The sequence below is a fragment of the Mandrillus leucophaeus genome, unplaced genomic scaffold (assembly GCF_000951045.1).
Source record: "Mandrillus leucophaeus isolate KB7577 unplaced genomic scaffold, Mleu.le_1.0 Scaffold260, whole genome shotgun sequence".
Taxonomy (NCBI): domain Eukaryota; kingdom Metazoa; phylum Chordata; class Mammalia; order Primates; family Cercopithecidae; genus Mandrillus; species Mandrillus leucophaeus.
The window spans coordinates 1412436-1434797 of NW_012102699.1; the positions used below are offsets into that span (position 1 = coordinate 1412436).

Below are 22362 nucleotides of genomic sequence, written 5' to 3' on the forward strand. Positions count from 1 at the left end.
CAAGAACAGAAAACCAAACACCGCATGTTCTCACTCATAGGTGGGAATTGAACAATGAGATCACTTGGACATGGGAAGGGGAACATCACACACCGGGGCCTATTGTGGGGAGAGGGGAAGGGGGAGGGAGGAGGGATGGCATTGGGAGTTATACCTGATGTAAATGACGAGTTGATGGGTGCAGCACACCCACATGGCACATGCATACATATGTAACAAACCTGCACATTGTGCACATGTACCCTAGAACCGAAAGTATAATTAAAAAAAAAAAAACTGATTTAAGCCCCCCCTCCACCAAAACAAAAGAAGAGCCTACTAAGATAGCCCTAAGATAGGGAAAGATAACTGAATCCAGTAGCCTTCTCTGGATGTCCAAGATTCTATAGTCAAGAAGGACAGAATCAGTATTCAAACTTGGATTTTCTGTCGGGCTTGGCTCCTTTTGGTCTGTGTCATGCTATGGCAACTTTTTAAAAAATCACGGTAGCTATGCAGTAGAAATATCAACAATGTGGGGTTATACTTTCCTGCTGGAGCTGATGGATTAACACTAAAAATAATTTTTGTTTGTTGACTTTTTTAATTAAAAAATTATAGTTAGCATTTAAAGTAAGATGGAATATTCTGGTTTGAAAAGCAAGCGGGTATGCTGAATTGAATCCAGTAAAAAAAAAAAAAAAAAAAAAAAAGTAGGGAAAATATTACCTGGTTACATATACTAAAACCTGTCAAAACACAAAAGCAAAACAAACAAAAATTCTGAAACAAAATGTATCTACCTTAAAAAATAGTGCACTTACATGGTTTTGGAGTGAGCAGCTCCTATCTTTTTAAATAAAAGATTTATTATATTTACCCTGGCATCCTCTGGGGTCTTGAAGTTAATTATTTTTCCAAACTCTCTGGCATGAAATACAGACTTCACTCGTTCCTATAAACAGAATATATAAATTCATTAAAAAGAAAATCTGGTTGTAAAAATCCATAAAAAAATGCCACAGGCCAGGCATGGTGGCTCACGCCTGTAATCTCAGCACTTTGGGAGGTTGAGGTGGGCAGATCATGAAGTCAGGAGATCGAGACTATCCTGGCTAACACGGTGAAACCCTATCTCTACTAAAGATACAAAAAAATTAGCCGGGCGTGGTGGCAGGCGCTGTAGTCCCAGCTACTCGGGAGGCTGAGGCAGGAGAAAGGCATGAACCCAGGAGGCGGAGCGTGCAGTGAGCTGATATCGCGCCACTGCACTCCAGCCTGGGCGACAGACTGAGACTCCATCTCAAAAAAAAGAAATGCCACAAAGCTTTATTACTGCATGCCTAAAGTATTCATCTACACAAATCATGCACTTTAAAAAAGACAAGAATGAAGAACCAAGAAGAATCAAAACCAATAGAAAAAAAGACTACATTCTATTAATAACACAACCATTATCACTAAACCTAAGTTAAAAAGTTTAAGGTGATATTTCAATTGCTAAAGCCATAAAGGGTTGACATAAAGGATGGGAAGGAGGTAAGTCGGGGAGTAGTGCCACTGTTTTTCCTCTCCAAACACAGTTTTTTCTTACACAGTTGTTATCTGGCCGTAGAATCATGAGTGAATCCATGCTAGTCTAACATGTTCTATAAGTAATTCAACTATCCATGCAAATATGGACACTAGAAGAAACTAGCTGCTTCTAATTTAAAAAAAAGGATAAGGCTGGGTGCAGTGGCTCATGTCTATAATCACAGCACTTTGGGAGGCTGAGGCAGGCAGATCGCTTGGACCCAGGAATTCAAGACCAGACTGGCCAACCTGGTGAAACACTATCTGTACTAAAAATACAAAAATTAGTCTGGCATGGTGGCACATGCCTGTAGTCCCAGCTACTCAGGAGGCTGAGGCAGGAGAATTGCTTGAATCTGGGAGGCGGAGGTTGCAGTGAGCCAAGAGCGCCACTGCGCTCCAGCCTGGGCAACAGGGCAAGGGACTGTCTCAAAAAACAGAATGATTGCAGAATTGTAGATATGAGGTCTCATGAAGAGGTGGAAAGGGAAGAAATCAAAGAGATAAGAGAAAGTATTAATGTTAGAAAGGGAAAAATAAAAAGCCAGGAAAGCAATATGGACTGGAGTACAGGCTAATAGCCACTATTTCATATGTGGGAAGCTGGGGTTCTGTTACTGAACATACAACGAGGGCCCAGGAATGTTATTGTCAGTGCAATAGCACAGAAAGCACAGTTTTTCTTGGCCTAGTTTTTTCTTTAAGCCTGGGTAAGATAGCAGGTATTAAAGGAAAACCATACCAAGAGAAGGTGACATCTATAAAAGAGGTAGAGCACTGTACAAATAAAAAGGACGATTTCAAAGCATTATTTTCAGTTCCAAGTTTTCAACAAATAAATCTACTCAACATACCTTTGCTTCAATGCGCAATCTTCTCCCATGAACAATGAATGGCTCTTTGGTAAACTCATCAAAGCTATACTGCCACTCACACGTGAGCTGTCCAAATGTTCCCTTTGTTACAAACAATACACCACTGCAAAAACAAAAACAAAAAAACAGAATTCGCTTTAAAATTGAGGCACTTATAGCCGATAACAACAGGATACAAATGAATCTCAAGTGCAAATGCAATATTCATCAACATAGACTATATTCTATATTCTTAATGAATTTAAAAGAACTGAGGGGCCGGGCGCACAGGCTCATGCCTGTAATCCCAGCACTTTGGGAGGCTGAGGCGGGCAAATCACGAGGTCAGGAGATCGAGACCAGCCTGGCTAACATAGTGAAACCCTGTCTCTACCAAAAATACAAAAAAATTAGCTGGGCATGGTGGTGGGAGCCTGTATAGTCCCAGCTACTCGGGAGGCTGAGGCAAGAGAATGGAGAACGGCGTGAATCCAGGAGGCAGAGCTTGCAGTGAGCTGAGATCGCACCACTGCACTCGAGCCTGGGCGACAGAGAAAGACTCTGCCTCAAAATAAAATAAAATAAAATAAAATTTTAAAAAAGTAAAAAAAAAAATAAAAAGAACTGAAACCATAAAGTGTGTTCTCAGATCATAACAGAACTAAACTAGAAACCAAAACAAAAAGATAACAATAGTATCTATAAACGCTTACAAGTAACACTTCCAAATAATCCAGGAGTCAAAGAATCTCAAAGGAAATTAGAAAATATTTTGAACAGAATGAGAATGAAAATACAACATAAAAGTTGTGGGATGCAGCTAACATAATGCTCAATGGGAAATTTATAGCACAACATATTTAGAAAAACTGAAGCACTTATAAAATCAAATATGTAAGGCACGTCATAAGAAACAGGATACATTTAGAGAACCAATTATCAGCCAGTATTTGGAGAAACTTTCATATAACTAATGCATTAGAATAAATACTTTCATTTCTAAGGCTCCATGTAATGTATTTCCCAACTACATCAGACAGAAGCTTTTCTAACCATGTTGAACAGAATCATCATACTGAGGGCTTTGGAATGTTCACAAGTAAAATCAAGTCCCATTACTGCCAATTTTAGAGGAAGACTTCAAAAAGCATCATTCTAATTTTTAAATAAATTCTTGTTTTCCCATTTTGAAGAAAGAAACCAAGAAATGAAAATACCTTCTGTCTATAAGAAGTCTATTTAATCCTTCCTTCAAATGTTTTTCTTCTTAATTTTTCCTTCTGATTGAAACATCAATAGTAGGTGCAACCAGAGGTTTCTATTAGATTGAGTTAAAGAAACATCTGGCTCCTGGCTAGGATGGAAAAGGAGAAAGCTAGCCAGGATTTATATCTCTCACTTCCATCTTCTGTCCCTGTTCCCCTCCTTTACCAATCCTGGACTACAGGAGCTGATGGAGCAAACCCAGTGGTGCTCCAGGACATCTCCAACCATGTGAAAAATCACAGACAACTGGCCAATGTAGTAGCTATTCCCAGTCCTCATTCAAAGATCCTTTTATCCTCAAACCCGAAACTTGGAAAGGGAATCCCAAGTATAACCATCGTGTTTTATTCAACTACAACTAATTCACTTCCCTTACTCTGTCAAGGCACTGTGGCCTCATCTAAAGGAGGTCCACGGCATTGAGAAAAAAAAGGCTTTTAAAATGTTGCAAGATTTGGAACCAGACTTTGCAACTGATTTTGCTTAATGCTGATTAGTTACCTTTCCTTTAGTCAATGGGAAAGTGAGTTACTAAAAACATGATGGAAAATTTTTATGAGCAAAAATGATTGCCGAAGCAATGTCTGCAATTACAAAAGTCTAGAAACAAGTTACAGGTAAATTAGTACATACTCCTAAATAAATATTAGGCAGGAATTTATAAATTAAGAAAGATCTCCATATGTTGACATGTAATAACCTTCAAAATATAGATCTCAAGTGAAAAATTAAAACTAAGTACATAATGCTATGTATAAGAGACTTTCATCTGCATTAAAATATGCGTGTATGTCTACCTGTAGAGGCATAGACTATTTCAAGAAGGATACAAAGGAAACAAGTAAAAAATGGGCTGCCTCTTGGAAGGGAACAGAGGGACTAATATCTGGGGTGGAATGAAGACTTACTTTTTACAGGTATAATTTCTAATATTGTGGAAGTTTTCCACTTGGTGTTACTTTTTAAATAAGAAAATTAAAATAGGGCTATACATTTTAGATTCAGAAATTGAGATTACAACATTAAAAGTGACTGCTTCGTAGTCACCTTGAACCAACACAATGTTCATATAACTTTACCTTTCAGTAGTGAACAAAACCATAGATTGACAATTCATTTCTATTTAGCTCTAACTTCTCCCCACTGGCCGTATTTTCACTCTCCACCACCCAGAGACTGCCATCTTACTAATGCACTTGCTCATTCCTTCCCTAGTTTAACGATGACTCCTGTACACTTGCCCCTCTGAGGCTATGCCACTGTGTATTTTTGCATGTACCCCTCCACTGTCTATTTGAAGAAGTCGCTGTAGTATCCACCTAAAATTTTATCTGCTTCTACCAGTATATCCACTTACGTTAATCTGTATGTATTCTAACAAACAGATACTATCAGAGGACTGCTGACTTCTGGGATAACCTAAAATTGTACACTTTTTCAGCGAGAAGAAAGCTTACTTTTAAGAGGACAGTTTTATGGAATTTCTGCATCTGTTTGAATTGGCTGAAAGAAATACGAAAATATTTGTGTCTGTGCATGACTGTGTTTATCTGTATGCATGCACAAAGCTATGCAGGACATTTCTGTAACGTTTAGGGAGTTAGGCTTGTGGAGCGAGAGGACCCAAGAATCACTGTGGCTATATGGAACAAAAGATGAATAACAGATCTTCACCGCATGAGTGGCTGCCAGTTAACCCCTTATCAAATTACATAAGAGAAAGAAAGGAAGTTACCGTCTGGTTATCATTAGCATATCTGTCTTATTGATCATGACGTGGGTAAAATATTTGTATTTTGCAAATCTTCCATTTTCCATGACCTAAAAGAAAAAAGTGAGAGACAATGAGAAAATTGGTAATATTTCTACTGTAATGCAAACAATGCCTTATAGTCCTCTAAGAACCATTTCTCAATGGGGCAAACCATGGACATACAGAAAACGGATTTCATTATTTGTAAAATCACTGCTGTTTCGTTTTTAAAAGCATCTACTTGCACTACTTTATTTAAGATTACTCGGTTGCAGCAATGCCAACCTTTACTGCTAGACTTTTAGAAGCTGATGTTATCTTACAAAGTTTAAATTCAATCGAATGAGGTATTTAACTATTACAGTGACTTTATATTGGAAAATATATTAGTATTTAATATTTGTACAAAAACACATGTAAATACTAACACATATATAAACATATGCATCACATAAATTACTTATTAGCTTCTGCCTTGCCCTAGACATTCCGTATATATCTTACAAACATGCTTTTCTTTGTCCATCTCACAACTCGTTAAAAAATAAAGAGCAGAGAGTTTCTAGACAAACAGGGACCCCCAGGCTTACTTAGCCTTTGAAACAATCTTTATTTTCAAGACTGTTGAAACACTGTCTATTCATGACACTGTTTATTAACAATTGTTTGCTTCAAAAATGTAAATATAACCATATGAAGAAAACAGAGTTATCATTTTAAATTCTATTTTCAGCAATATTTGCTCTGAGGATGGAGTTACTGTAGCTATTTAGAGCATATAGCAGGCGAGCCTACCATGTTTACAGGCAAGGCAAGCAATGTAATTATGACCAAGATCCCTCAAGAAGAGGCATGTTATGAATTTAGCCAAAATGTGAAAAACCATGAAGAAATCCAAGAGAGGATATAAAGGTTTTAGAAAACTGTGTTCCTTGAAGCTGTACCAAAAAACTAAAGTGATTTAGCTTAGAAGAAAGCTAAGAAGTAACTTCATGATGATCTTGGTATAAAAAGTTGGTATTTTCATTTTTATCTGAGAAAGAAGTTAAAAAAAAAAAAACTAAAATAGCAGGATGAGTCATACAGATTAATTGCATGGAAGAAGTTTCTAAATTCAATGATTATAAAATATTGAGGAAAAGAGTATCTTTACTATTTACTGCAGTAGGTAGGGCAAACAAACACAAATACTTTGTATTACAAATGAAAAAGGGACATAAATACAGATTCAGAAAACAACTAACATGAATTACAGTCGTTCCCCCTTATCTGCAGGGGGATATGTTCCTAGACCTCCAGTGGGTACCTGAAACCACAGACAGCACTGAGCCCTACATATATTCTATGGTTTCTCCTGTATATACATACCTATGATAAAGTTTAATTTATAAATTAGGCACAGTAAGAGACTAATAACCAATAATAAAATAGAACAATTATACTGTAATAAAAGGTATGTGAAGGTTTATTTCTGAAATTTTCCATTTAATATTTTCAAACCATGGTTGGCCAAGGGTAACTGAAACTGCAGAAAGCAATTGTGGATATGATAGGACTACTGTATTAGATAATTTATAAATTATGCAAGTAATTTTGAAAACTTAGATGAAATGAACTATGTTTTAAGCAATATAAATTATTAAGAGGAAGAAGCATCATGAGTAGAAATTATTTGTGAATGACAGTACATTTGGAAAAGCCAAGCACACAAAACCCAGTAATCAATTTGGAAATGGAAGAGAAACAAATCCTGTTTACAAGGGTAATAAAAAAGATAAATATTTACCCATAAGTTTAGTAAATAATGTGCAGAATACAGGTGATAAAAGCCATACCACTGTATTCAGGGGAGTAAAAGAAATTTTGAAAATGGAAATCCATATCTTATTCTTGGACATAAAAAATTATCATAATAAAGATGTTATTGACTCCTAATTTTCACACACACACACACACACACACACACACACACACACACACTTCATGTGATCCCAAGATGGTGGTTTTTGGAGCACGGGGTAGGAGGTAAAACGTGATTTGTCAAAATTATACTAAAACTTATCTAGGAAAAATATGTGGTAATATCCAGTAAATTATAAAAGAAGAATGAGAAGAGCTACTCTAGCAGACATTAACGCAATTTATAAAGCTGCAGTAGTGAAACAGTTTGGTGCTGGTAAAGTATATGCAGACATATCAAAGGAAAGAATACAGATTGCAGAAACTGACCATATGCATATAGGACATTATAAAATCCTATCCAATTACAGAAATTTATTAAATCAAGACAGCACTTCAAATCAGTGGGTAAATACATGCATTATCAAATAAATGGTGTTTTAAGTAACTCATTGGCTAAAGCTGTATCCTTCTCTCTATATACCCAATCAATTCTACATGGATCAATGATTTAAGTATACAAAACGACTATAAAAGTACTAGAAAAAATAATATTTTAATAATCTTGAAGTGGGAAAGGCCAAAATATAGCAAAGTCCATAAAACACAACATAAAAAATTGTTAAGTACATAGAACTTAACCACTACTGAATGGCAAAACGATAAGCAAATAAACAGTAATTAAGTAAAATAACACAAAACTCAAAGGACAATTTGGGAAAATATTTGTCAATACAGAGAGAGTGAGTCAATTTCAAAATAGACAATTCTAGCAATTTGAAGAAACCGACAGAAAATAATGAGTAAAGCAGTAGAAAAATGTGTGAAGAATATGAACAGGTAGTTCAGCAAAAAACAAACAATATCTGACTGATAAACATGAGAAAATATTCACTATAACTCAAAATCAGGAAAATGCAAATCAATTAAACATACCATCTGAGTTAGCAATTCCACTGTTAGAATTTATCTTAGGCAAAAGTATGCCAAAATAGACATATAAAAATATTCACAGCAATATTGTATTAAAAGTACAAAATCTAAATATTCATTAATAGGGTATTAGTTAAATTCATGTACAGCCATACAATGGGGCATTATGAAGTCATAAAAAAGAGAAATGAAGACCTGTGCATACTGACATAGATGTATAAGATATATAGTAAATAAAATTATACTACAAAAGAGAATGTATAGAATGAAAAGTAGAAATGCATACATGTACATATACTTGTACATACATAAGAAACTTCTAGAAGGTATATATCAATCTATTAACAGCAATGATCTCTGGGCTTTTGAAGCATAATGGTGGAGGTAGAAGTTAAGCTTTTTTAAAAAATTTTTACATTCTTTTATTGTTTCAGTTTTTTGATATCTGAAAAGAAACTGGCTTACAAAGATTCATTTTCTTTTGTTCCATGTGGCCAAGTTTAAAAATCAAGAATACAAATGTTGACCTCCTCAAGAATACCACAGCTAATAGAATTCAAGAGCCTACATGCACCATTAATAGATCCTAACCTTCAAATAATTTAAAAGCTATGGTTTATTCCAAGTACCTAACTTTTATTTCCATATTATGCTAAGTTTGGGCATTGTAATTAAGCCTACCTCTCATCACTTTCTACTTTTCAGACCCAACTTAAATCAAATCTAATCTGTGCATATAAGCAGTTAAACCAGTTTCGATAGTCACAACAGCATCTGGTATAAGTAAGAAATAAAGAAAATTCAAAGAAAGTAATTCATATAATGCTTTCCATCCAAAACCTTAAATGTAACACTTGAAAGATGAATGAGCTTTACGGTCATAGTAGTCTGCTTTGAAACGTAATCAACTGTATCCTTTGTTATTAGAGTGACTGTAGTTGAATAAATGTCAAAGATAACTCATCACACAGCAAAATCTTGCTGCTCAGTGTTCATTATAAACATGAGAATACGGAATGAGAACATTATAAACAGGATCCAAAACTTTGAAACTGAATCCACAGAAGTTATGGGAGAGAACATCACACTGCAAAAAGTCTACAAATGTCACATTGTAGTCACAAATTCCTGCCTGACTTTATAAATGCATTATATATTAAGCTTTCGACTTCTCAAAACATCATTTTTTTTAGGGAAAAAACCCCAGAATTTTAGACCTGAAAAACTCCTATTGTTCATCCAAACCAATCTCTTCCTTTTACACACAAAGAAACTGAGGATCAGGAAGTGTCTAATGAATCTTCTAAATCTAAATTTTCACCATCTTGTGTAATTAGGTAAGAGGACATCTAAGTGACTTGCTTGGCAAACGTGCAAAACTGGGCTCAGAAAACTGGATTCTTCACTTCTAATTCCAGTGCATTTCACTATACCAAACATATCACGATGTTTCCTCGTTATGGTACCAGTCATACTTTCCTCATGGTACCTCAAAAAATATCTCTGATATCCTGGATACTGATAGTTGCCGAGGTAGGCTGCTAATTTTTTACAGGTCGACAGTATTCAAATAATTTAGTATCAAAAATCCTATCTTCCTCCATCCCAAACAGATGCTAGGTATACATGGTTCTACTAAAATAATTTGATAGCCTTTAAAATAAAGGAAGAATTAGCAAAATCAGGGTTTAGGAATTATCATGTAGGGCCTTTACATAAAGACGAAGATTTGGCTGAAATATGAAGGAATTAACAATGCCAGTACTTTAGACATGTTAGCCTCATTTATACGCTTAAATGTGAAAGGAAAAACTTTTTTTGCCTTATTCATTAGGAAGTATATATACAAATTACCTATCATCGTTTAAGAATTACTGAAAGAAATAAACAAAAACACAATGGAAACTGCATTCATTATATACAATTGTCAGAATCTATAGGTAATAATTAAAAAATATGTTTACTGGTAAACATGTCCTTTTGCATTTAGAAAAGATGAGTACATAAACCATACTTTATTAGACATACATAAATTCAAACCAAATTAATGATACATTTGGAAACATAAAAAAAGTGGAACTTGAAGGACAGAGCCATGGTAACAGAGACATTTCTAACACTCTCAAATCATCCAAATGTTAGGAAGAAACAGAATCCCTTAACAAAATACTTCTGAGAAATGCAAAATATGAAAAGATTAAAAATAGGAATAAATCACTAAAATAAAAGACCTTAAGTCCCAAAGAATGTGTTAATCATTAATGGGAAATATATTTAAGAAAATTTGTTAAAGGACACGAACATGTTGTTCAGCAAAATAAAAAACCCAAATCTAATCAATATCTGACTCATTTGGAAGACAAGTGTTGCAAAGAGGTATGAATGAGAGTTTTAAAAATACATAGCAAAAATGGCGGGATTAAAAACATTATATTCGGCCAGCCATGGTGGCTCACACCTGTAATCCCAGCACTTTGGGAGGCTGAGGCAGGCAGGTCCCCTGAGGCCAGGAGTTTGAGACCAGCCTGGCCAACATGGTGAGACCCCGTCTCCACTAAAAATACAAAAAATTAGCTGGGTGTGGTGGCAGGTGCCTGTAATCCCAGCTACTTGGGAGGCTGAGGCAGGGAGAATCATTTGAACCTGGGAGGCAGAGGTTGCAGTGAGCTGAGATCGCACCATTGCACTCCAGCCTGGGCAACAGAGCAAGACTCCATCACAAAAACAAAAAATAAAAAACAAAAAAACATGAAATTCATTCAGATGAAAGATAAAAATGAATACTACCTAGCAAGAAAATATACTAGATAACAAATAAATGGCCTTATAGATTGGTTAATTTGAGGGTTCAGGAGAGGAGTGGGAAAGAGGAAGCATTTATGAATAGATTCTACTTAAAATTTAAGCTTCTTTCTAAAACCAACAAAATTCAGGAAGTTAATTGTAAAATGGTAAACACTGCCATTTTAAAACTAAGAAGTAAATAGACAAATTGTTCAAAACAATCTTATCTTTAGAGAAAACTCAGTCAATAAGTATAACTTCCTTAGAGTTATATGATGAATGTTTAGGGATAAAGAAAGTTTTACTAATTCACTTCAAACCTCAGACTTAAGTGCCATGGCCAGGAAAAAGAAGGTATTCAAGCGAGCTTCATAATCAAATATGGTAGAAATTTATGACATCAAAACTTAATGATTTCATATCCTTGAATGAGAATAAATATAAACAAGAATAAAGAACTGACACGTAGCTTACCTTGTGAGGTAAGTTGGTTTTCAGAAAATAAAATCTTATTGATTATATCGTCAAATCTGAAGAGCAACCAGTACTTATTTTATCCCTCATACCTTCATCTTCTCTCATGCTAATATGCTATCTTGACTGTTAGCAAAACCGTATGTATAGACTATACTGAAAGCTTAGACAGGGCAGGAAAGCTGAGCATAACCTTTGACATAAAATCAACTGAAAGAAACTACTATATCTTAAGAGATATGAATTGTTGTCATCAACTAGTACCACCAAAAGCCTGGAGAAGGAAAACAACTATGCTCACGAAATAGTTATGTGTACTGACAACAGCAGACCATCAATTAACATACTTAATATATTCTAGGAGAAGGGCCAGAGTGGGTGCATCAAGGGTAATGTAGGTGCACAGTAACAAAAGTCTCACTAAAGCAGTTCAGCAGAACCTCTACTGGATCAACATTTATGGGTCCACCATATTATATATCCCTGGAAACAGCAGTAACATATCTTTTAAAATACTGTATAATTCAGAGCAGTTCAAATCACTGAGGTTTTACTTTTTCAACTGCTTGCCAATTAGTATGTGGAAAACTGTCATGGTATTTTAACTACTCTATTAACCTTGAAAGGAAAAAAATACTCTTTTTAAAATTCTTAAAATCTCTTCTTTTAAATTCTTAAAATCTATTCTTTTAAATTCTTAAAATCTACTCTTAAATAGAATAGATTCTTTTATCTTGGCAAAGAGGAGAAAAATGAGGAATTTATATAATGATGACTAAGAACTTGCATAAACTGGTATTCATCTGGAATAATAAAAATATAATGAGTTATTATTAGGCACCATGCTAATAATTACTGGCATATCTAATTTTATTATACTCCACTTTATTGTATTTCCCAGATATTGTGTTTTTTACAAATTGAAGGTTTATGGAAGCTCTGCATCAAGCAAGTCTACAGGCACCATTTGTCCAGCAGCATGTACTCATTTCTTGTCTCTATGTCACATTTTGGTAATTCTTACAATATTTCAAACTTTTTTATCATGATTGTATCTGTTATGGTGATCTGCGATCACTGATCTTTGATACTCCTATTTTATAGTCCTTTTTGAGGTGCCATAAACTACACCCATAGTGAACTTAATCTATAAATGTGTGTGTTCTGACTGCCCCACCGACTGGACGTTTCCCAAATCCTCTCCCTCTCCTTGAGTCTATTACCTGAGTAACAATATTGAAATTAGGCCAATTAACAGCCCTACAATGACCCTTAGGTGTTCAAGTAAAATGAAGAGTTACATGTCCATCACTTTAAATTAAAAGCTAGAAACGACCAAGCTTAGTGAGAAAGGCATGTCAAAAGCTGAGTTAGGCTGAAAGGCAGTACCTCTTGTACCAAACAGCCAATTTTGAATGCAAAGGGAAAGTTCTTGAAGGGAAGTATTATGAAAGCGTTACTCCAGTGAACACAAGAATTATAAGAAAGCAAAACAGCCTGACTGCTGATATGGAGAAAGTTTTAGTGGTCTGGACAGAAGATAAACCAGCCACAACATTTCTTCAAGCCAAAGCCTAATCCAGAGCAAGGCCCTAACTCTCTTCAATTATATGAAGGCTGAGAGAGGTGAGGAAACTGCAGAAGAAAAGTTGAAGCTAGCAGAGGTTGGTTCATGAGGTTTAAGGAAAGAATTCATCTACGTAACACAAAAAGCACAAGGTGAAGCAGCAGTGCTGATGGAGTAGCTGCAGCAGGTTATCCAGAAGATCTAGTTAAGATTACTGACGACAGTGGCTTCACTAAACTATAGATTTTCAACATAGATGAGACAGACTTCTATTGAAAGATGCTATCCAGGACTTTCATAGCTAGAGATGTCAATGCCTGGCTTTAAAGCTTCAAAGGACAGTTGGATTCTCTTTTTAGGGGCTAGTGAAGCTGGTGACTTCATTTTCTTTAGAGACATGGTCTTGCTATGTTGCCCAACCTGGACTCGAACTTCTGGGCTCAAGGGATCCTCTTGCCTCAGCCTCCCAAATAGCTGGGACAACAGGTGGGTGCTACCATGCCTGGTGCAGTTGGTGACTTTAAGTTGAAGCCAATGTTCCATTCCAAAAATCCTAGGGCCCTGGCCAGGTGAGGTGGCTCACGTGTGTAATTCTAGCACTTTGGGAGGCCATGGCGGGTGGATCACTTGAGCATAAGAGTTCAGGACTAGCTTGGGCAACATGGTGAAACCCCATCTCTACAAAAAATTTTTAAAAAATTAGCCAGTTGTGGTGGCACATGCCTGTAGTCTCAGCTACTCAAGAGGCTGAGGTGTGAGGATCAACTAAGCCTGGGAGTTTGAGGCTGCAGTGAGCCAAGACCGTATCACTGCACTCCCACCTGGGAGACAGAGCAAGACTCTATCAAATAAATAAATAAATAAATAAATAAATAAATAAAGTGCCGGGTGTGGTGGCTCATGCCTGTAATCCTAGCACTTTGGGAGGCCGAGGTGGGTGGATCACCTGAGGTCTGGAGATTGTCACCAGGCTGGCCAACATGGTGAAACCCCATCTCTACTAAAGCCCATGTGGTGGCAGGCGCCTGTAATCCCAGCTACTCAGGAGGCCCAGACAGGAGAACTGCTTGAACCCAGGAGGTGGAGGTTGCAGTGAGCCGAGATTGCACTATTGCACTCCACCTGGGCGACAAAGCAAGACTCTGTCTCAAAAGAAAAAGAAAAAGAAAAAAAGAAAAAAAAGAAAAAAATCCTAGGGTCCTTAAGAATTACACTAGAGCTATTCTGCCTATGCTGTATAAATGCAACAACAAAGCCCAGATGACAGCACATTTGTTTACAGCATGGTTTACTGAATATTTTAAGCCCACTGTTGAGAGCTATCACTCAAAAAAGTATTACGGCTCATTGACTGTGCACCTAGTCACTCAAGAGCTCTGATGAAGATATACAAGATTAATGTCATTTTCATGCCTGCTAACACAACCATCCATTCCACAGCCCCCATGGATCAAACAGTAATTTCAACTTCCAAGCCTTATTATTTAAGAAATACATTTTGTAAGGCTATAGCTGCCACGGGGAGTGATTCTTCTGATGGATCTGCTCAAAGTATATTGAAAACTTATGGAAAGGATTCACTATTCTAGGTGCCATTAAAAACATCTGTGATTCACAAAACAAGGTCAAAGTATCAGTAGTAACAGGAGTTTGGAAAAAGTGGATTCCAGCCATCATGGATGACTTTGAGGGTTCAAGACTTCACTGCAGGAAGTAATTGCAGATATGGTGCAAATAGCAAGGGGATTAGAAGTGCAGCATGAAGAAGTAACTGAATTGTTACAATCTCATGATAAAACTTGAACAAATGAGAAACTGCTTCTTATGGATGAGCAAAGAAAATGGTTTCTTGAGATGGAATCTATTCTCGGGGAAGATTCTATGATTGTTTAAATGACAACAAAGGATTTAGATTATTCCATAAAAATAACTGATAAAGCAGCAGTAGGGTTTGAGAGGACTGACTCCAATTTTGAAAGAAGTTCTATTGTGGGTAAAATGCTATCAAACAGCATCAAATACTACAGATAAATCTTTCATGAAAGGAAGAGTCAATCAATGTGGCAAACTTCATCTTAAGGTATTATCACAGCTACCCCGACCTTCAGGAATCCCTATCCTAATCAGTCAGCAACCATCAACATCAGGCATGCAAAAAGATGGACTCACTGAATGCTTCAGATGATCATCAGGATTTTTTTTTTTAGCAATTATGTATTTTTAAATTAAGGTATATATATATATTTTAATCACATAATGTTATTGCATATATAATAGCCTACATTGTAAACAATTTTTATATGCACTGGAGAACAAATATATTCAAGTGACTTGCTTTGTTGCCGTATTTGCTTTATTCTGGTGGTCTGGAACTGAACTTGCAATATCTCCGAGCTATGACTGTATATACATTACCTCATTTGTTCTAACCCCAGCACCACCACCAAGATAGGCACTACAATTATCTCTATTTTACAACCTGGAAACTGAGGTCAGATAAGCATAATAAAAAATAATAACTCTAGTAAAAGAAAAAGGCTACAATTGAACTCAGGTTTACTTGGCTCCAGAATCCAGGCCCTTAGCCACAGGGTATTGCTATATCTCAAAAAAATGTTTATTAACAAAATGAATTAGCACAGAAGAACTATATATATTCCAGTAGACTCAGTGGGATCTCATTTTAACAGTTCATTGGTATATGGATTTAGATATCTCACAAACTGTATCATGTCTCTTGCAATGCTTCTAGTTCATGTAATACCTAGGGATCATTATCTCTGTGGAAGATGGGTCATATCTTAGGTGTCTTTGATTCCTAATGTTCTTCAGAGCCTTGCATATAGCAGCTGCACAACAAACAGGAACGAGACTGTGAAGATCTGACATTACAGGGTTGGCCTCTAATGTGGCATGTGTTTTATGCCCCATAAAGCTCACTACAATTATAAGCTCATGAGAGATGAGCAAGAACCTTCAATACTCTCTTCAGGGCTGTAACTCTACTATCTACAAGAGTGTCTGAATACATAATAAACAGAAGTATAACAAAGACTTGTAGAACAAATGAATACATGGCATTAAATCTTTTCTTTGTATTCATATAAACTATGCTACCAAATAAAGCCAGCAAAAATTCAAATACATATCTATATGAATATATATATATGCCTGTCTCTTATACACATCTAGATGTGTATAAGAGACAGGTATATATATATATATATATATATATATATATATGACCATACATTTTATTCTTTGGCAACTTATTCCAGAAAGATTAACTTTACATGAAATGTTCAGTCTCCCACATTTGTATTCCAACACTGCATCTTCATAAGATCTCTAACTCAAACTACTTTAGACTTGAAGTATCACAGAAATGTCTAAATGTATATTTCTTTACAGTGCTTCCGTAGGGTTCTTTACAGTGATAAATTTTCACCGAAAAATTACCATTACAATTCATTAGAGTCATCATTAGAAGTGTCTAGGATATCAATTTCATTTGAATTTAAAACAAAAGATTCTTAACCAACAAAAACAAACAGAACACCAAAAAACACGGTGCTTCCTTTAATAGATGACATTAAATTTTGTTTTCAGATGAGCGAAGAGGCCTCTAATTTGATTTTGCGTAACTGTTTCATTTGGCAAGTGAATGTATCCTTTCACAGAACATTTGGCCAATAAAAAATAGACTTTTCATAACGTATACTAGTTTTCTAACAATGTTATTGTTACAGCACCCATGTACACACACACAAATATTTCTGAATGAGCTTTACTAAACTCACCTTATGCTGAGAATCTTTGTGTCTATCCAAGGTAACTAGGGGAAGTTACTAGGTAGAGCTCTGTCACATCAGTAGAGAAATCATGAGTTGAGTCCTGTATCAGAATTTAGCAACTTTAGCTTAATTAAGGCTGCAGACCTTCTGGCTAATACTTACTGCACTTTTAGCTGTATTGACAGATCTTTGTAAGACTCAAATTGAACCTACCTGGGCTTAACATTTGAGGATTTCTTTGAATGTTATAATGTATTGAATTTTCTATTACAGTAGCATTTATCCTTTCTTAATATATTTACAAATTTAAGGGATGTAATGATGACAAACTGAAAGATCTAGAAATCAAACTCATCTCACTTAAGTTCCTGAATTAAAAATAGAGAATTAGGTCAGGTGCAGTGGCTCGTGTCTATAAACTCAGCTACTTGTGAGGCTGAGGTGAGAGGATCACTTGAGCCTAGGAGTTTAAGGCTGCAGTGAGCTATGATTGCACCACTGCACTCCAGCTTGGGCAAGAGTGAGACCTTGTCTCGACAACAAGTAACAACAACAAAAAGAGAGGGACAGGCCGGGGGTGGGGTGTTGGGGGCGGTGGGGAATGAATAAATTTTACACTTGAGATGAAAGAAAAAACCTGAACCTCCACGAAGTGGAATCATCGCCACCAGAGGAAGACATAATTTATTTCAAAATCTTATTCAAAAATTATTTTTATGTAACACTGGAAGGTTCTAAGTGGGGTTCGTTACTCTATTTTGGACTCTACTGGTCCAAAATATAGTGGTACACACTATTAAATGTTCAATATTTAGGCCTTTGAAAATAATGTGACAAAGTCTCTCCAAGAGAGACTTTGTAAGTATCATACTAGTAAGGTATGATAATTGTATCCAAAAATCCATGGAAATCTTTTCCATGGAATCTGCTTTATTTGAGATGCTAAGAATTCTAATTTGCCTGAATAACACAATTTGGCTCTCTTCAGTGTTCTCATCCCATTCAGAAGTATCCTTCTGGAGAGGAAGAGCTATAAAATGAAGAGTGAAGTCCAATAGCCTTTGTCTCCTAGTTCTTGTCCACTTACTCAAATTTTCCGATGAAGCCAGGAAGTGCTCGGCACTACTCTGGGGATCTGCCTGCCATAGTAAGCCCTTCCTTCCAGATTAGTAGTCATTCTCCTCCTGAAGTAAAGGGAAAGACCACGTCGGCTGAAGGCAGTTATCTTCCAATTGCTATTAAGGCAGTGTTTGAAGCTAATTATAAACATCTGTAATTTCTGAAAGAAAAGAAATAAACAAGACACAAAAACAGCCTCCCTTCTGTAACAACTTCCATGACGGCAGTTATAGTATTTCTGTAAAGGATTCAAAGACAACATAGATAAATTCAAAAATACCTGAAATGTTTAAGAACACACTATACTACACCCACAGGACAACTCAGCTGTCAACATTCAGACACAATGAAGGACACAGGAATTTTATACACACACATACCCAGGCATACACATTTTAAAAGATTTATTTAAAGGGAAGAAACATTTTTTAAAAAGTATAGAGTCAAAAGGTAGAAATGTTTAACGAAAAAGAAAAAAGCTTCTACATTAGGTATACAAACAAAAAACCCAGAGCAATGGATCACGTCTGAAATCCCAACACTTTGGGAGGCTGAAGTGGTAGGATCGCTTGAGCTCAGGAGTTCAAGGCCAGCCCGGGCCAGATAGCAAGACCCTGTCTCTACAAAACATTTTTAAAAATTAGCCTGGCATCGTGGTGCATGCCTGTAGTCCCAGCTACTTGGGAGGGTGAAGCAGGAGGACTACTTGGGTCCAGAGTTTGAGGATACAGTGAACTTATTCAAGCCACTGCACGCCAGCATGGGGAACAGAGTGAAACTGTCTCCAAAAAAAAAAAAAAAAAAAAAGAGTTCTGCTAGGTCTTTACGTGCTCCATAAATAAAGACTAGGTTTCCAACTGGGGATATTTCTAGGAGCTGTATGCTTTTTTAATCTTTAGAAGTTAATGCTGCTGCTTATAAAAATATGTAGTAAAACATAAAATAGCAGTGTATACTTTTGGGTCATAACCAGGTGAATAAAAAATTTAAAAAGGAAATATACCATAAATGGTTGGGAGAAAGGATAATTTTTTTTCTTTTCTATAGTTTCCTGCTTTTCTCTATGAGCATACTTTAATGAAGAAAATAATCTACTTAATGTAGAAAATAACCAATGTTGAAAAATTTCCTATCTTTATAAAATACTAAAGTCAACTGAGAATCAATGTCAGCAAATGGATTCACAGGAAGTTTTTAGCTTTTTCCATGGAGATGCAGGTCTGTAAAATTTTTAATTCACAGAAATGCCAAGTTTTATTGAATATACTCAGAAAACCTTTGTAGACATAATGTAGTTAACAGATTACTGATAAATGATAATTTATAGTAGAAAAATATAACATGCTCAATTAAGATAAATTGAATATACTTAGCTAAATCTCTGACTATCCTGGTTATGTTTTTAAAAAACAAAAATAATGCCTATAATATTTTCAGTGGTCACATATTTGAGGATCTCTAAGATCCAGAAGAATGGCATTATGCAATTCAGTAGAAATCTTTACAATTTCATTGCTTAAAACATGTGTAAGCAATGATGAAGATTCATCAAAAGCCAGTTTTATAACATTGTTAAACGTGTGTTTTAAAATTGATATTTGGAGGTAGATTGTTGCTATATATTGGTTGCTATGGAATAACTGCTAAATAATAATACCTATGGAGAATGATAAATATTCTGCCATGTTAAAACAAACCAGACAATAAATCCCTATGAAAATCATAAATTATTCTAATTAGTTCTCTTAACACAGACCTGTTTGAAATTGTTTTACTTTCCTTTGATGCAGGACTTTCTGTTTTGTATAATGCTGGCTGTACTGACTGTACTTTATGAATTCACAAATTCATTCACTAATATTAATGATTAACAGCGTAAGCATTTTTAATTGATCTCCATTTATTCCAAAGGTGCTGGAATAAATAAAATTAACATTTTCACATATCCATCATAATTATTATTTGAGCTAAATAATGTGTGTACAGTTAATGTCACCTGATTTAGATCCATAAGACTCTTTACTATTTTGCAAGGAAATCTCGGAAACAAAAAGCTGAAGTTTGAAGATGCAGTAGAAAATACTCAGTAACAGTTGGGATGGCTGTTTCTGGTCCTTCTCCCACCACCATAAAAAAGCTGATTGCAAAATTTCATTACAAGACTTAAATCAGACAAACTAGCAGCTACTATAGCAGTCATTTATCATCTTGAGACACAGAAACAACAGAGTATTTTTCATATTGAATATTGATGTCTTCGTCATAAGTATGCAATGGCTCCAGCTGTACATTTAAATAACCTGAACTTAAAATCAACATCCAACACTGCATCGGTGATATGTGTTTTGAATGGTTTCAAAAACTAAAATTTATAAAATATTGATTATTTTAAATAAACAAATTAAAAATTGACTTCCTTTTCTATAATACTGAAAACTGGCAATATTATTCTGAATTTACATTTGTTTTACCTATATCCAATGTGAGTACTAATTATTTTCATTTACAGGCTTAGATTATTTATCCATGGTTATGAGTGTCCACAATTACAGATTTTTTACAAATTTTTCTTCCTGCCAGTTTTCAATATGTTACTCAAGTGTCAGGCAGACACAAAGGAAAATAAGGAACCTCTAGGGTAATCACTCCCTTAGGGAAGAGAACTTTCCTTCCCATTTTCTATACATAAGCAATTATCGTGCAGAAATCTGGAACATAAATGAAGTTAAAGCATATGGAAAGGTGTGGCATTACATAATCAATTTTCAAACATAGCTTTCTCACTAGACTTTCCTGTTAGATACCACCATTTTAAAAGTTCTAGCTAATTATAGAGCCACTGATAAACAAGAGTTCATCTTAATAAAATCCAAACTATATATTTGATAAGAATTAAGTATATTTTTGTCTAGATCCTCTATCTCCATCAAGAGAACAATGGTGTAAAACAAAAGAGCAATTCTGTCTTGAATTTTTCTCTAGTAAAAGCAAAAAAAAAAAAAAGTTTTTTTTTCAAAACTGGAACACAATTAATACCTATCCTCAAAGAGGCTTGAAAAGATAATTTCACGGTGGCAGAAAAACCAGGGCAATTACACTGTTAAAGAGCACATTTCATCTCTAAGGGCTAAAAACTGAAGAATGGATGAAACTCTAATACCACATGAGGAATGTTTACTAGTTACTAGAATAATATCTAAAATATTTTTACTGTTGAGGATATCTTAAATAAACGTAATCCTACCTCTGATTTTCTTTTCATGAAAACGGTAAATCACTGCTAACCACAACTTTTTTTTCCGATAAATTCTTAAGGAATGAAAGGTTAAGATCATCTTTATGAATCCCATTCCATGAAACTGTCACAGGCCAAACACAGTAAATTTGGGAAATGTCTCGCAAACAAGTAGTTCCACAGTCTCTTTTACAAAGGCCTTGTGCCTGGCAAAGTTGGAATGTAAGAAGACAATGAAGAAACTTCCAGACTCTTCCTTCCTTAGGTATACACAAAATACAAAACTAGGCAGTATTCTTTCTAGATTTTAGAAGGAGCAGTACATTTTGTTTGATTCTGGCCCAGGGTGAGAGAGGAGTGGGTGCGCAACAAATACAAAGTCAGTATCCGATACCAGTAGTGACTATTTTAATGGTCACTATTTTTATTTACTTATTCTAAAAAGATAAAAATACTACAGCAATTAAAACAATAATTGAATTTTTGATGTTTACATAATAGTTTTCAAAAAGAACTTTTTGATGTTTACATATTAGTAAGTTTGTTTTCAAACAAATTTTACATACGTAACCTTGATTTCTATTTAATTTGAATGAATTCTGCATAGGAAGAAATTTCAAAACAGCTGATTTTTTTTTCAGTTTTTTTTTTTGCAGTAATCTCAATATTTTCAAATTTAAAGTAGTCACTTTCAAAAAACACAGCGAATGATTTATAGAAATAAAACTTGATAAACCTAAGAATTAGAAGAGACTAAGAAATCATGTGCTGAATCAGTTAAATTAAATTACCAGTTGCTTATACTGAGCTTCCGCTGTAGTAGGCCAGCTACCTACTACAGCGGAAGCTCAGTATAAGCAACACGATTAGCAGAAGTCTAGATAAATGTTCCTTTGTTGATCCGAAAGCACAGCAGTCATAGGGATTAAACATTCTAACTACCAATGATCATTTACATAGAATTTTTTTAATGTACATCTGATATATTAAAGAAATAGGACCGTTTCATCTATGTTGAAATTTTTTAAAAAACCTTTATTACACAAAACATAAAATAGATTTACTAATGGATCTTTTAGAGATATATGTAACATTTTCCCTAATATTACACAGAAAAAATATATATAGTT

At 35.2% G+C, this 22362-nt stretch overlaps 1 protein-coding gene across 2 annotated transcripts in view; it reads right to left on the reverse strand.

Annotated features, from left to right (window-relative positions):
* VPS13A (vacuolar protein sorting 13 homolog A (S. cerevisiae)) overlaps nt 1-22362 on the reverse strand; it is a 256563-nt gene that overhangs the window by 6285 nt on the left and 227916 nt on the right. For both annotated transcript variants that reach the window (XM_011984082.1, XM_011984081.1), the window contains 3 exons: nt 5410-5495; nt 2409-2532; nt 860-934 (listed from right to left, as the gene is read on the reverse strand). In XM_011984082.1, the coding sequence (XP_011839472.1) occupies nt 860-934; nt 2409-2532; nt 5410-5495 (285 nt within the window). The remainder of the gene's footprint in view (nt 1-859; nt 935-2408; nt 2533-5409; nt 5496-22362) is intronic.